The 16,966-nt window shown below is 36.4% G+C and overlaps 1 protein-coding gene across 21 annotated transcripts in view; it reads left to right on the top strand.

Moving 5' to 3' along the window:
- USP37 (ubiquitin specific peptidase 37) overlaps positions 1-16,966 on the top strand; it is an 89,199-nt gene that overhangs the window by 44,013 nt on the left and 28,220 nt on the right. For 12 of the 21 annotated variants that reach the window (XM_060411297.1, XM_042244233.1, XM_060411299.1 and 9 more), the window contains 7 exons: positions 5,118-5,249; positions 5,407-5,530; positions 6,361-6,551; positions 8,023-8,140; positions 9,337-9,416; positions 12,690-12,854; positions 14,316-14,381. In XM_060411297.1, the coding sequence (XP_060267280.1) occupies positions 5,118-5,249; positions 5,407-5,530; positions 6,361-6,551; positions 8,023-8,140; positions 9,337-9,416; positions 12,690-12,854; positions 14,316-14,381 (876 nt within the window). The remainder of the gene's footprint in view (positions 1-5,117; positions 5,250-5,406; positions 5,531-6,360; positions 6,552-8,022; positions 8,141-9,336; positions 9,417-12,689; positions 12,855-14,315; positions 14,382-16,966) is intronic. The other 9 variants (XM_060411304.1, XM_060411307.1, XM_060411303.1 and 6 more) reach the window with 1 other exon arrangement.

Below are 16,966 nucleotides of genomic sequence, written 5' to 3'. Positions count from 1 at the left end.
GGCCCAGGAACTGCTAATGAGTGTACAGTGCAGTGGTGGTTCAAGATGAGGAGTGCAGTGGTCAGCCATCGAAAGGTGACCACAATCAGTTGATCCTCTTAAAACTACACTACCATTCTATAGTCATTTGGCATTTGCAGCAAATTAGAAAGGTGAAAAAGCTTGGTGCAAGGGGGTACTTCAGGAGTTGACTGAAAATCAAAAGAAAATCATTTTGAAGTGTCATCTTCTCTTATTCTACCCTACAATGAGATGTTTCTCAATTGGATTGTGACTTGTGATATAAAGTGGGTTTTATACAACAACCTGCAATGAGTAGCACAATGGTTGGGCCTAGGAGAAGCCCCAGAGCACTTCCCAAAGCCAAACAGAGCACTTCCCAAAGCCAAACTTGGCATCAAAATAAAGATGATCACTGTTTGGTGATCTGCTGCCAGTCTGATCTACTATAGCTTTCTGAATCCTGGCAAGACCATTACATCTGAGAATTATGCTCAGCGATTCGATGAGATGTATCGAAAACTGCGGTGCCTGCAGTCGTCATTGGTCAACAGGAAGGACCCAGTTCTTCTCCATGACAATACCCGACCACACATCACACAGCCAACGCTTCAAAAGTTGAACAAGTTGGGCTACAAAGTTTTGCCTCATCTGCCATATTCACCTGATGTCTCACCAACCAACTACTAGTTCCTCAAGTATCTCAACAACTTCTTGCAGGGAAAACACTTCCACAATAAGCAGGAGGCGAAATTGCTTTCCAAGAGGTGGTTGAATCCCAAAGCACAGATTTTTACACTACAGGAATAAACAGACTTATTTCTCACTGGCAAACATGTTGATTGTAATGGTTCCTGTTTTGATTAATACAGGTGTTTGAGCCTAGTTACTTAAAATTCACAGTCCAAAACTGCAGTTACATTTACACCAACCTAATAGAAGATTCCACCCAAGGGCAGAATATGCATTCTTCTTACATGCACATGAAACATTTTCCAGTAGAAACCCTGTTAGGCCATACAGTAAGTATCAATACATTTTAAAAGATCGAAATCATTCAAAGTATCTTCTGCAGTCACAATAGAATGAAGTTAGAAATCAGTAACAGAAAATTGGAAATATGTGAAAATTAAACAGCATACTCTTAAACAACCAGTGAGTCAAAGAATAAAATCACAAGAGAAGTTAAAAATTACTTGAAGACAAATGAAGGATAAAACGGCATACCAGAACTAATGAGAGAGGGTAAAAACAAAAATCTCCTAGGGAGATTTCTAGCAGCTAGTGCCTACATTAAAAAAAAGTGTTATGAGAATGTGGAGAAATTAAAACTCTTGTACATTGCTAGTGGGAATGTAAAATAGTGCAGGTGTTATGGAAAATAGTATGACAGTTCTTCAAAGAATTATGACTAGACTTACCATATGATCCAGCACATATATCTGAAATAAGTAAGAGCCATGACATGAACAGATGTTTGTACATCCATAATAATAAGAGCATTATAACAATAGTCAAGGTGGAAGCAGCCTAAGTGTCTGCCAATGAATGAGTAGATAAACATGTTAATAATATATGCATACAATGGAATACTGTTCATCCTTAAATAGGAAAAATTCTGACACATGCTACAGTGTGAATGAATCTTGAACCTACTCATTATGCTAGGTGAAACCAATCACCACAGGACAAATACTATATGATTCCGCTTAAATGAATTACCTAGAGTAGACAAATTTGTAGGGTCAGAAAATAGAATGGTGGTTGCCAGAGAAAGGGGAATGAAGAATTATTGTTTAATAGGTACAGAATTTCAGTTTGGGAAGATGAAAAATTCTGGAGCTGAATGGTGGTGAATGTACTTAATCCCTTGTAAGCTGTATTCTTAATGATTTTTTGGCAAATATGTTTTTATGTGTTTTATGTATTTTACTATGACTTTTTTTTAATGACCTCAACAACCTAACTTTACACTCTGAGGAACTAGAGAAAGAATAACAAATGAAGCGCAAATTTTGCTGAAGAAAGAGAATACTAAAAATTAGAGCAGAGATCAACAGGATGGAGAGTAGAAAAATAATAGAGAAAACCAAAAGTTACTTCCTTGAAAAGATCCACAAAATTGACAGATCTTTAGATAAACAGGCAAAGAAAAAAGAATGAAGACTCAAATCACTAAAATAAAAAATGAAAGTACATTGCACCAGCATTACTAAGATAAAAAGGATTATAAGAGAATATCCAACAAACTTGATAACTAGATGAAAGGGTCAAATTCCTATAAGGAATGGAAAATTGTGAGGTTGTAGGGAAAAAAATGTAAAGAAAATAAGAAGTAGGTGTATGAAATTAAAAGCAAAGTGAGGTAACACTTTATACCCACTAGTATGGCTGTAATTTAGAAAGAAACAGGAAAAAACCCTGAATAACAAAGGGTGTTTTGGTAAGTTTAAAAAAAAAAAAACATTGCTGAATAGTATACAGTAGTATACTACCTTTGTGTAAGAAGGAAGGGGAAATAAGAAAAGACATCCTTGATCACGTACTTGATCACATACATCCTGATCTCATACTTCACATCCTTGAAGCATATTTATAATAGCTGTTTTAATATCCCTGTCTCCTGTTGGGTTTGTTTCAAGACTTGTGTTTAAGCTCTTTGGGGTCGAATCTTAAATGGCCTTTATTCTAAGGCTGATTTAATTCCTTTCTTGAAGCATGGGCCCTCTGTGGTCTCTACTAATGTTCCATGAATTCATCTACATCTCTCTACTCTAACTGTTGGGAACCTAAAAACTCTTAGATTGTGCATGAGCTCTGGAAAGTGTTTGGCTAATAGCTTCCCAGTAATCATTCTTTTCCTTGAAGTTCTTATTGCATGCTATCTCAGGGTTTCCCCTGATGCATGCACAAGTTGGTTTTTCAGTCTAATGCTCAAGCAGACCCCTGTGCAGATTTCTGTAGCTCCTCCTCTGTACAGTTCCTTTCTTCCCAGATTCTCTGTCCCAGAAACCTTAACAACTTCAGCATCCCAAACTCCAGTTTCTTTCAACTCAACTCAGCAAGATTTCTGGGTTCTGTTTGGGTACCACTCCCTGAACTCCCCTGAACTCTAGTTTACAAATTGCCTCCAGGCTGAAACCCTGCATAAATGGTAGGGCTGATAGTATTTGCTTGACTTCTCTTAAGGATTGCAGTCCTGTGCTGCCTGTTGTCCAGTTTTTCTTTGTGTCATATTCCAGATCCTGATACTTTCTCACAGTCTGAAGTGGAAGATTTTAAGGGTATTTAAAGTTGACATCACTGATGAGCAACACAGAAATATTATGTGCCTCTGAATGTGATGCCCTTGGAAGGACACATTAGCACTATGTATCACTATGTGGACTTCAGTCTGAGCTGACCTTATCATAAGGAAATGGCAAACCCAATATGAGAAACATTCCATTAACCAGGATGGATAGGGCACACGGTGTGGGGAGCAGAGGGGTGTGCTGCATTCTGTACAAATGTCAGTGTCTTGAAAGTGAAAGCTGAAGAATCGTTCCAGATGAAAGAAAACTAAAGAGACATGAAAACTAAATATTGCATTATGTTATCCTGGACTGAATTTTGTGCTTAGGGAGAAACAGTACATAGAGAAACATTGGGTCAATTGAGAAAATTGGATTAAAGAAAGTATATTTAGTTCAGTTCAGTTCAGTCGCTCAGTCGTGACCGACTCTTTGCAACCCCATGAATCGCAGCACGCCAGGCCTCCCTGTCCATCACCAACTCCCGGAGTTCACTCAAACTCAGTTCCATTGAGTCGGTGATGCCATCTAGCCATCTCATCCTCTGTCGTCCCCTTCTCCTCCTGCCTTCAATCTTTCCCAGCATCAGGGTCTTTTCCAATGAGTCAGCTCTTCACGTGAGGTGGCCAAAGTACTGGAGTTTCAGGTTTAGCATCATTCCTTCCAAAAAACACCCAGGACTGATCTTTAGAATGGACTGGTTGGATATCCTTGCAGTCCAAGGGACTCTCAAGAGTCTTCTCCAACACCACAGTTCAAAAGCATCAATTCTTTGGTGCTCAGCTTTCTTCACAGTCCAACTCTCACATCCATACATGACTACTTGAAAAACCATAGCTTTGACTAGATGGACCTTTGTTGGCACAGTAATGTCTCTGCTTTTTAATATGCTTTCTAGGTTGGTCATAACTTTCCTTGCAAGGAGTAAGCATCTTTTAATTTCATGGCTGCAATCACCATCTGCAGTGATTTTGGAGCCCCCCAAAATAAGGTCTGACACTGTTTCCACTGTTTCCCCATCTATTTGCCATGAAGTGATGGGACCGGATGCCATGATCTTCATTTTCTGAGTGTTGAGCTTTAAGCCAACTTTTTCACTCTCCTCTTCACTTTCATCAAGAGGGTTTTAGTATATTAGATAAGGGTATTATGTTAGCATTAAATTTTATAATGTTTATAACTGTACTCTAGCTATATAAGAGAATATTCTTATTCTTATGAGATATATCCTGAAGTATTTAGAGCTAAATGGCTATGATCTATGCAACTTATTCTTAAATGGGTCAGGAAAAATATATAAGGAGAGGTGTTAAATGATAAAGCATATAGTAACAAAAGGGTTAACAAATTAGTGAGTCTGGTAAAAAATATTTTTCTGTGCAACTTTTCTGAAAGAGAATATTTACAAATAAACTTTTTTTCAAACTTTCAAACAGTGTACTTTGGAATAATATTTGACAGTACCCATTTAGCATACATATGTTCTGACTAAGTCCCCTATCCTTTTTAGCATTCATTTGAAAACAGAATTTTCCTTGAGTTGAAACTAAAGTGTAATAATGTTAGACTGTGGTGGTTCTCTAAGTATGGTCTCCATACCAGCAGCATCTGCATCAACTGAGACCTTTTTAGACACGCATATTTTTGCACGTTTCCTGTCCAGACCTACAGAATCAGAAATTCTGGAGTTGGGCCCCAGCAGTATGTAGTTTAACAAGCTTTCCAGGTGATTCTGATGCATATTATTGTGGAGGACCCCTGCTCAAGTGAACATGTTTTAGGAACTACTGTTGTCTTCAAAAGTACCATTTCTTTCATTTTCAGCTTCTCCAATTTGGGAAATACCTGCTATATGAATGCTATTTTACAGTCTCTATTTTCACTCCAATCATTTGCAAATGACTTGCTCAAGCAAGGTATCCCATGGAAGAAAATTCCACTCAATGCACTTATCAGGTAATTATTATATACTTACTGAGTAACCTCTTAACTATCGATTATAGAATAATGGTGTTTTAGATACTTAAAGTTTTATGTGCCATTGTTAGCAGTCCTTAAAATATACCTTCCAGTGTTTTGTAAAACCTGCTAAACTTGTCTCTTGTTTTATCAGACGCTTTGCACACTTGCTTGTTAAAAAAGATATCTGTAATTCAGAGACCAAAAAAGACTTACTCAAGAAGGTTAAAAATGCTATTTCAGCTACAGCAGAGAGATTCTCTGGTTATATGCAGAATGTGAGTACTAATTGTTTTTAAGTACCTTAGAGATTGGGAAAATTGAGATGATTTTAGTGTGTTACCCAATTTAGTTTATCTTATTATTTATATATTTTTGGCTGTGTTGGGTGTATGTTGTGGTGCATAAGTTCTTTGTTGCTGCGAGTGGGCTTTCTCTAGTTATGGCAAACAGGGGCTACTCTATAGTTGAAGTGCGCAGGCTTCCCATTGTGATGGCTTCTCTTATTGTGGAGCACGGGCTCTCTAGCACAGGCTCTCTATCGCAGGCTCGATAGATGTGATGCACGGCCTTGAGTTGCCCCCCGGCATGTGGGATCTTAGTTCCCCAGGCCAGGGATTGAACCAATCTCCCCTGTATTGGCAGGCAGATTCTTAACCCCGGGATCACCAAGGATATCCCAATTTTATTTTAAAATGAGATTTGTATACATGTGTTCATTACAGGCTGGAGGACTTCCAGTAAGGTTCAATATGACTCTGTGTATTTTATCATTTTAATAATATCGATGTGATTTGCCCCATTGTAGGACCTTAGACTATTTTAGTTACAAAGGCTATTTTAGAAAAATCACTCTTTTTTTGAAAACAAATGAAGGAATGATTCGCTTATTAGTCATGCTAATCTAACTTATAGTTAGGAACATAAAATCTGTCATTTGTTGTCATTTTTCACAAAATATGTACCCTAAAGCACTAGAGTAAATCTGACCTTTTTCCACACATGTTACTGACTTCCAAGTGCTTTAGTTTTATAGATCACAATGTTACTGACCTATTATTGTAGCAAGAAATGGTTTGATCTGATTAAGGATATTATACCTTCTTAGGATGCTCATGAATTTTTAAGTCAGTGCTTAGACCAGCTGAAAGAAGATATGGAAAAATTAAATAAAACTTGGAAGATTGAACCTGTTCCTGGAGAAGAAAATTCACCAGATATTTCAGCTACTAGAGTATATACTTGCCCTGTTATTACTAATTTGGAGTTTGAAGTTCAGCACTCCATCATCTGTAAAGTGTAAGTAATCTCTTAAAAAAAAAAAAAAACACATCTTTTCCCTTTTAATTCTTTATGGCAAGTGACTAAAACTCTTCTCTGAGAGTGTTAGTTGCTCACTCGTGTCCTACTCTTTGCGACCCCATGGACTGGGACTGTAGCCCTCTAGACTTCTCTGTCCAAACTCTTCTAGAAGAGTGTAATTCTTCATTCCTGTGTCATGGGTAAACATGAATATAAATATAAATATCTTTGTTCATTATCTCTATTCTCTATGAAAATGCGTGATGGGGTGAGAACTAAAGTGAACTTAAAAAGTTTGTTAAATGCTTTAGTGCTGACTGACTGGTTAATTTTGCTCTACTTTTTGTGTGTGCCCATGCCCTGAAAAGACCCCCTCCTATTTGTTATTTTGTTGAACCAAACTGTTTTTATTAAAAAGGTGTTGTATATAAAATACTTTAAAATATAAATAATTTTTATTTTTGCAATGCTTTTTAATCTTGTTTATATATGGGGGTTTCCCTGGTGGCTCAGTCAATAAAGAATCCACCTGCAATGCAAGAGATGTGGGTTCAGTCCCTCCAGATCCCCTGGAGGAGGGCATGGCAACCCACTGTAGTATTCTTGCCTAGAAAATCCCATGGACAGAGGAGCCTGGTGGGCTACAGTCCATAGGGTTGCAAAGAGTCGGACACGACTGAAGCGACTGAACACGCATGCACAGTTCCAAGACCTGAACTAGAGAGCCAACGGAGTAAGTACCAATCCCAGAATAGGAGACTACTGGTGTCCAGCTCAAGTAGTTAGGCAGAGAGAGAAAATTCTCTCTTTCTGTTTATATTAATTATTTTAAAAATAATTTTATTTATTAATTTTTGACTGTGCTCAGTCTTCATTGCTGCACAGACTTTTTTGTAATTGTGGAGAGCAGGGATTACTATCCAGTTGTGATGCATGGGCTTCTCATTGCAGTGATTTCTCTTGTTGTGGAGCATGAGCTGTAGAGTGTGTGGGCTTCAGTAGCTGGGGCATGAGAACTCAAGTCATTGTGGCTCTCAGGCTCTAGAGCACAGGCTCAGTAGATGGGGCACACTGGCTTAGGGGCATGTGGGGTTTGGGAAAATAAAAAAATCTAAAATTCAGCATTTATCTCTCATGCCTGCATACACTTGCTCAGTCACTTTAATCATATCTGACTCTTTGTGATCCTGTGGACTGTAGCCACCAGGCTCCTCTGCCCATGGGATTCTCCAGGCAAGAATACTGGAGTGGGTTGCTGTGCCCTCCTCTAGGGGATCTTCCCAACGCAGTCTCTTATGTCTCCTGCATTGGCAAGTAGGTTCTTTACCACTAGCACCACACTTTAAGCCCCTTCTCAAGCTTAGTCATAAGAAATTCTTTGGGGGAACAGTGTTTCTGAAGTATATTTTTATTTAGTATTGCAGTTAGGCTTCTGAATTCTTACATTTATCTTCTTTTATTCTTGCAGATGTGGAGAGATTATTCCCAAAAGAGAACAGTTTAATGACCTCTCCATTGACCTTCCTCGAAGGAAAAAGCCACTCCCTCCTCGTTCAATTCAAGATTCCCTTGATCTTTTCTTTAGAGTAAATACTGTCTTTTGGTATTTTCACATAACTAAATTTTATATATCATAGATAATTGTATTTGAAGTTGCTTTCTTTAAGGCAGAGTTTGACAAAACACTTGCAGGGGAAACAAATGAGAAATATTTATAAATAGTATTTTTAAAAGCTTAATAGATAATGGTTGTTAACTGACTGTAGAAGAAAATTCATTGCTCAAGTGGATTATACATCTAACTCAACAGCAAGTGTTTTAGGCAACCTTGAAACAAATAATACAGAGTGACACATGCTAAAATTGGGTAATGCAAATCAAAATTGGAGGTACTGAGTTAGTATACTAAGATCTGAGGAATGAAAAAATACTCTGCTTTTCTTTAGATTATATGTGCCTTGTTAGAAACAGAAAGGGGGAGTCATGTTTGTTTTAGAGCTGTAGAGCTATAGATAAATATTTGCATATGTGATTCACTGGCATAGATATTCTGAAATTTTCTGGGACATAATTGAACTGTTGTGTAGTAGTCCTTATAATTGATGGAAATGTGCCAGGATCACCTTTAGTCTATATAATAGTGGTTCTTGTTTTGTTGTGCTAAATAGGCAAGGTTATCACTCTGAGATTCAAAAACAAAAAAACTTCTGTTCTTGAAATGATGAAAATTCAGCTCCACTCAGAGAGAAATACTCTGCTTTTCTTTTTTTTAATCATTCCTTACTATTCCTGTTGTTATCATAGAATTTGAAGCTTTTTCTGTGTATCTTTACCCCCATTTTTTAAGGATATCTTGTTTCAGTTTTCTCTAGGTAATGATATCTGCCCCAAACTGGTCCTTTTAGAGCAGTTGTTCTTAGTGGGCTGTCACCAGAAAATTGAGTTCCATTATAAGAAAGGGGTAGAGTTACACCTAACAGACCAGGAACTCCGCCTAACCTTGAAGGTGATCTTATCTCTGCTATGGCCAAATGTTAAAATCTGGATATTCTCTTAGCAGTGGTTCTTGTGTATCCATGGGGAAAAGGTATCCATTGGAAATCTGCTACTGTGGTTACTATCATAAATTGAGCTGTTTCCATGGTTAAAAAAAGGAAATTATAAGTTGTGAAACAGGGCATATGTTACATTATATTTTGAGGATTAGGTCTTAATTTAGTAAGGCTTGTGATTCTGGACACAAAATTTAAACTGGAATTTTTCCCCCTTGTCTTTTTAACAGGCAGAAGAACTTGAGTATTCCTGTGAGAAATGTGGTGGAAAATGTGCTCTTGTCAGGCACAAATTTAACAGGCTACCCAGGTAAGATTGATTGTTTCTTCATTTTTTCTTCTTTAAAGTACTGAAAAATATTAGTGCATAAGTGAGGCTTATCAGATGGATTGGTAAAGAAGGTTAGCAAAGCTAAGACATGAAGAGGATAGAGAATGGAAAGCTAGAATTCCCTTGTATAAGAAAGGAAGAGAATTTGAAATGTTGAAAAAGAGGGAACCTGAGAGCCCCAAGAAGTTGGCAACAAGAGGATGAGGCTGATGAGATTTTGGAATAATGACAGAAATGAGATAGTAAAGTAAAATTTTAATTCAATAATGTGTAACACTCAGTTAAAATCTGTCATGCTATAATTTCCCTCTCTTAACCCCAGACCTTATAAAAATATGCTACAGACACATACACATGTGCGTGTGAAAATAAAAGTAATTTTTTTTGCAATTTGTGCTTTCTTTTTTTTCAGAGGGTAAGTTGGTAAGTTTGGCGGAGTTCCTGGTCTGTTAGGTGTAACTCTACCCCTTTCTTATAATGGAACTCAATCTTCTGGTGACAGCCCACTAAGAACAACTGCTCTAAAAGGACCAAAGTTTGGGGCAGATATCATTACCTAGAGAAAACTGAAACAAAAAATCCTCAAGAAATAGGAGTAAAGATCCACAGGAAAAGCTTCAAGAGATTTTGAAGCTTTTTGAAATTCAAGAATTCTGAATTAGGAAGGAAATTAATTTATATTGTATTAATCTGTATAAACAAACATAAAGCCAAACTAGTTTAAAAATATATGATTGTAGAACAGCTTTCAGTTCTTTCCAAGAACAGATCTCAACCACAAACAAGATTATTATTAACATTATTTATGTGGCACTTTGCCTTCAGAGTGCCTTCCTTTCTTTTAGAAGCTTCACTTTTCTATGAATGAATGTGGAGTTTTTGGAACCAGCCCCTAGGGACTAGTTCTTTTACATTCTGTAACTGTGCCTTTCTATAAAATGAATTTCTTTTAAAGAAATGGCTTTTTAAATCATAGCAGTATTATGTTGACCATAGTCTGTCTTTTTTTTCCTTAAGAGACTTATTCTTTCCTATTTGTGAGTGTTTTAAGGCAAGAGAACGTTAGTAACTCAGTCATGTCTGAATCTCTGTGACCCTGTAGACTATAGCCTGCCAGGCTCCTCTGTCCATGAAATTCTCCAGGCAAGAATGCTGGAGGGGGTAGCCATTCCCTTCTTCAGGGAATCTTCCCAACCCAGGGATTGAACCTGCGTCTCCCGCATTGCAGGCAACTCTTTACTGTCTGAGTCACCAGGGAAGCCCAAGCCATCAGGGAAGGCAAGAGAGTCAGGGGAATAAATCTTAAAAAGGATTGAGTGTTACCAGCTGTCACTAAGCAAATCAGTCAAGCCTTTGTGTCATAAATCCTAATTACTGGACTTGCTCTATTTTTGTTCATTTCAGTATTAAATCAGTCTGTTTTATTCTTGAAGGCCCTGATATCGTTATCAAATCTGTTCATTTGTAGTCCACCTCAGCTTTACAGATGAGTGATGATTTGACTGTTTCATATTACCCTTTATTTTGGTGGGATCATTTGAAAGTTCAGTCAAATATTTCACATTTGACATTCATCTTAGTCTCTTCACATCAGTTGGATTCTTATACTCTGTCAAGTTGTGAGTTTGAAGGCTATGAATTCTTGCATACTTTTTAACAGAAATACAGTCAGTAACTTCAGTTTACAGATTTTTGACTTTGTTGTTTCTTTGGTGAAGGTATATACAGTAAGAAAGGAAACAGTTTTCCATAAACATTATTCCCATAGGTGTTCTGAAATTCAATTTTGAAAGTATTCTTGTGAGCTGTGAAATATGTTTAGTCTGTTAAACAGTGATTATATTCTTTATTAGAGGTAAAATTGTTACTACAGTAGTAATTTTAAAAACACCACGGAGCTAAAAGCCTTTTCAGATCCACAAACCAGACTGGGCATGTACATCTTATAGAACTTTTTTTGAATGTGGAGAAAACTTTTTGTTTCTCTCTTTTCTCTAGAGAAGAGATAAGAATAGTTCTCATCAAAAGGCATCTTAAAAAAATTTTCACTGTCAAATATAAGGGCTGTTTAACACTTAAATTACCATCTATGGTTATAAAGTAGTAATGTTAGTCACTCAATTGTGTCTGACTCTTTGTGATCCCACGGACTGTAGCCTGCCAGGCTCCTATGTCCATGGGATTCTCCAGGCAAGAATACTGAAGTGGACTGCCATTCCCTTCTCCAGGGGATCTTCTTGACCCAGGGATCAAACCCAGGTCTCCTGTGTTGCAGGCAGATTCTTAACCATTTGAGCTATAGGGTAGACCCTTATGGTTATATGACACCCATTTTTTTACAAACTATATAACACTGAAATAAATAATTTAAGGATTTGACCCAGTATCAATACAGTATTTTAAAATTCAGTTTTCTTGTCTGATATGTTTTGGTTTAAAAGATGCTTGCTCCTTGGAAGAGAAGTTATGACCAATCTAGACAGCATATTAAAAAGCAGAGACATTACTTTGGCAACAAAGGTCTGTCTAGTCAAAGCTATGGTTTTTCCAGTGGTCATGTATGGATGTGAGAGTTGGACTATAAAGCACTAAAGAATTGATGCTTTTGAACTGAGATGTTGGAGAAGACTCTTGAGAGTCCCTTGAACTCCAAGCAGATCCAACCAGTACATCCTAAAGGAAATCAGTCCTGAATATTCATTGGAAGGACTGGCGCTGAAGCTGAAACTCCAATACTTTGGCCACCTGATGCGTAGAACTGACTCATTTGAAAAGACCCTGATGCTGGGAAAGATTGAAGGCAGGAGGAGAAGGGGACAACAGAGGATGAGATAGCTGGATGGCATCACTGACTCAATGGACATGAGTTTGAGTAAACTCCAGGAGTTGGTGATGTACAGGGAAGCCTGGCATGCTGCAGTCCATGGAGTCGCAAAGAGTCAGACACGACTGAGGGACTGAACTGAACTGATGTTTTGTTTTTTTTCTAGTAACATTATTTTACCCAAACCTCTCAATTAATAAACTACCCAGTGCCTGTGTTTTTATTTTTATTTGTGTTCTTAGTATCTAGCACAATGCCTAGCACATGGCACGTATTCAGTAAATGTTCCTTGACAGATCTTTAGTTTGGCCTATTGTAGTCTTCAAATCAAAAGCTTGTCTAACATAGTTAAGTGATCTCTTCTTAGCTGTAAAAGAGTTACCTCTGTTATATTCGAGCTAGTAGTGTCATCATCTTCTGTTTTTCAGAATCCTCATACTTCATTTGAAACGATACAGCTTCAATGTTGCTCTCTCACTTAACAACAAGATTGGGCAGCAAGTCATCATTCCAAGATACCTGACCCTCTCATCTCATTGCACTGAAAATACGAAACCACCCTTTAACCTTGGTTGGAGTGCACAGATGGCAGTGTAAGTCCTTGAGAATTTCTTTCCCTTTTGAAGTAGAAAGACTTTTACTATCTGATCAGAAGAATAACTGAATTAGATAACACGACTCCAGGTAAAATCATACCAAGAAGGAGATTTTAATTTTGCTTTATTTGAGGATTCTGTGCTAAATTACTTTGTGATTTAAGTAATTGAAAAAATGCTTTAATAACAATTTTCAATGTGCATTAATTTCCTTTCATAATAAATTACTTTTTAGGGAGTACTCCTTACTCTTTAGATCACTGGAAGACAGTTTTATACATTTGAGGAATACAAACCAAATTTGCATGGTCTTAAGAGCCCCCTGAACACTAAAATTACCAATTCCTGTGTTTGTTGCCTAGAAGTTCTGTTTCAGCAAATCTGATATAGGACTGGGGAATCAGTATTTTTAATGAATGTCTTTGCTGACTCTTTGAAGTATGCAAACTTGAGAAACAGTATATTAAATATTATGCTGGGACCTTTAAAATAGATTGTGTCTTCATAAAAGTATTATTACCAGTTTGAGCAAAGAACTTCAGTGGTGCCTCAAAATTTTTCCATGAGAAAAGAAGTAACTTTTTATTTTATCATCATGAATCCTGGGAAAACCTTAAGATTTCTTCAGATGTTGCTTTTGCCTCTGCATACTTGCATTACTTTGAGCCATATGTTGTAGTTCCATTTTATACTTACACACTAAGTGATAAACATTTGCTAAAATGAATTGATGAAGTTTTGTAAAAATTATTTCCCTTTTGGATTAATATTTGAAATATATTCTACATCATATAGGTTTACACTGAACGCCTCCCTGAGTCAATAACGTATTCCCAGAGAGTCAGTGTTTCTGGATATTCTCTTATGGCCTTTCTTTAGAATGGATATCTTTGCTTGATGCAAACTGCCCTCTACTGGTAGAGCTAGTACTCTTTCTGGAAATATTACCATTTCATACCAGTAGACAAGGCTCTTTACAATCACAGGCCTGAAACTGGGCTCTCTGACTGTACAATTTAATACCTTTGAGACTTTGGACAAATTCCTTGACCTGTCTGAAGGGAAAATAACAGTAGTTGTGAACTTTAAATGAGGTAATATGTATGAATTCTTATAGTGCCTAACATCTAGTAAGTCCTCAATAAATGAGAGCTGTTACTATTTTTTTGCTTAAAAGAACTGAGACAAAGAGAATTTCCCAAGTTGTTCTTTTCCTGTTGTATCAGTATTTGACTTCATTTCCAATATTATTTATTTAGATCATTAGATAAGGCAAAGCCTAGAGAAAGTATTTTGTTTTCTCTTTTGGCCTCTATTATTAGTTGAAAAGTATAGTTGTTTGCTTTTCAAGAAGATATATAAGGGACTGTAATACAGGATAATTCATTTTATAAGTTAAGTGTATATTTTTTTAGTAATATAATTATATACATTATATATTTTCTAATTTTCTGATAGTTCTAGACCATTGAAAGCCTCTCAAATGGTGAATTCCTGCATCACCAGCCCTTCTACACCTTCAAAGTGAGTTATATTTCTTGTGTACCCAAAATTTGTATTTTTAAGGATTTGGCTTACCCTAATTTCCAGGATTATCCCCTCCCCTTTTCATATTGTTTCTCTTTTTGCATGATAACTGATCTGCATTACTATATTTTGGAATTTTCCTAAATCTGCTTTGAACTGTAATTAGGGTATATCAAGTTTTAACACTGAAGCAAGTTCTGATGATCCTCTCAAAATTTTGCTTTAAAACTTCTTAGATCATCTTTTGTATGTAATATTTCCATCCTACAACTCTAGAAATTGACAGATGACAAGGAATTTTTAGGATTGAGGGGTTAAAGTAACCCTTACTGGTATAAAAAGCACCATTCTTCAAATACACGCATGGAGATCTCAAAATATCTTTTCACCTGTTGCTAACTAGTGTGGGACTTCTTATCTTAGACACTGAACTGGAGCCATTCTGGAAAGGGACAGGAAGACAAATACATGCTAGAATGTAGCTATTCTACAAATATTTTATATATTTTTGCTTCAGACCAGAAGTTTGTCCAAGAAGGAGACAAATCTATTTTTTTTAATATACCTCCTCAATGATTTGACTAGAATTACAGTTCCTGATTAGACATTTCTAAATGACTTGGTTGTCATTTGACTTTAAAACTAATTTTTCTAAAGATTTGATGTCCCAAAGTACTTTTAGAAAAGAGACACTTTTGTTGTTTAAGGGCTTTTGGGGTGCTTATATAACCATAAAATGACATTTGGGAACTGCTGTTTTCTTTTCCTCCTGTTAATTATTTTTCAGTGCAATTAGAACCAGATGACTAACTGACTAGAAATCTGAAATGGTACCGATATGAATACTCTTGCCCGTTCTCAAGATACAAATGAGCAATACCACTTGGCTGCTTAGAAAGTGAGCAAGTGATGCCTTTACAGGATGAATATTTTTCCTTACTACAGGCAAGCTGCCTTCTGTGAATATAGTAACTATTAATGGAATGCACTCTTTATGTACCAAATCACTATAGTTTCAAGAAAGAGATGGTTTCATTGGGCATCATTATACTTGGCATGGTCAATCTGTTCTCCAGGGTCTTACTGGTATGAGAATTTGAGAGATGGTCAATAAAGATGACTAGGCCCTAGAAGACCTGTCATGCCGATCAAACTTAAAAGAGGCTGAATTATGAACCAAAATACCATTGGTTCTTCTGTGATAGTCTTTGTCACATTTGACCCTGGTATGTTAGTAGCCAGGTGTCACCCTCCTTCAGCAAAGTATTTACATAGATAAATAAATAAATGGTATGTTCAGTTTTACTTGGTGAGCATGGAATCAGAAATGAAGAATTAAGATGGCTAATTGGCTTTTTCGAAGTTATATTAAAAACTCTTTTTAAATACATATTGGGAGGCTATTCAAGTGTTCAGGCTGAAGTGCAGTGATACCCTGACTGCTCTCAGCCAAAGACCATGGTTGGGCTTATCGCTGACCACTTGCCTCTTTTCTTTGATCTACATTGCTACACATCCTCCTGGTTTCCACTGTGGCCTCTTATTTCTTGATGCCATCATTCTATATGTTTATTTATAGTTTTCACATTTAGATTATTACATTTTCTAACTTCCATTTGACATTTTTTTTTAGTATAGCATATGAATTTATGTTAACCTTCATCAAAGAAAGTTTGTGCTTTTTTACCTTTACCACTTTTTCCTTTATTTTTGGCTCACTTAGAAGACAACACAGTAACACCTTACTTATCTAGTATCATTGAAAAATAATATTTCATATTCCAAATAAATGAATTTTTATATGATTGAAGCTTGCCTTTTAAAACATTGCCTTTTTAATTTTAATCTTTAAAATGTTTTAACCATTTTAGATGGTTATATCTCTGTAACCTTGTAGAATTCCTTATATTATTAAATGAAACACACTGAAGATAATTTAAATATATTGTAATGACTTAGAACCAGCATTGTAAGTATCCATTATTATACTGTGTTTTAATATGGTAATGCCCTCAGAGGCTCTTAATTCTTATGAGACAGTTTGCCTTTACATTCAATTACTTTATAGTTCTTTATTGTCCTTTTGGTGGTTATTCTCTCTCATTTCTTAGCTCTCATTTCTTGATGAACTTGCTACATTATTTTATTCACCTTTTCCTGGGGAAGAAGGGTCCCTGTCTAAACAGTAAAGTTCATGAGCTTAGAAACTACTGCCTTCCTCAGAAGCCTTTTTTTTTTTTTTTTTTAACCTTTTGAGTCTCTGTGTTCTAGAAGGTAGAGGTTGCCAGAAGTTGGACGTGCATATAAATGGATAAGTGGAATGTTACTGTTAATTTAAAGAGCAAAAATTAGTCCTCATACACTCTGTTGTCAAAAACATATATTCATTGCTATGTCTGCATGCATTCAGTAGAGTACTTGCTTTATAAAGACAGTAACAAACTTCTTTGGAGTTGATCATTAAAAGAAAAACGGCACAAAGTGATTGGTTTACTGATAATATAAAATAGCATAAGAGTTGTCTGATTTTCAAAGCATGGTTCTTTTGGAGTAGGGCAAAGGTAATGCTTAAATATACCTCT

The sequence above is a fragment of the Ovis aries genome, chromosome 2 (assembly GCF_016772045.2).
Source record: "Ovis aries strain OAR_USU_Benz2616 breed Rambouillet chromosome 2, ARS-UI_Ramb_v3.0, whole genome shotgun sequence".
In the NCBI taxonomy this organism is placed as follows: Eukaryota; Metazoa; Chordata; class Mammalia; order Artiodactyla; family Bovidae; genus Ovis; species Ovis aries.
The sequence above is the reverse complement of the archived record's forward strand: the minus strand, read 5'-3'. Positions and strand labels throughout refer to the sequence as shown.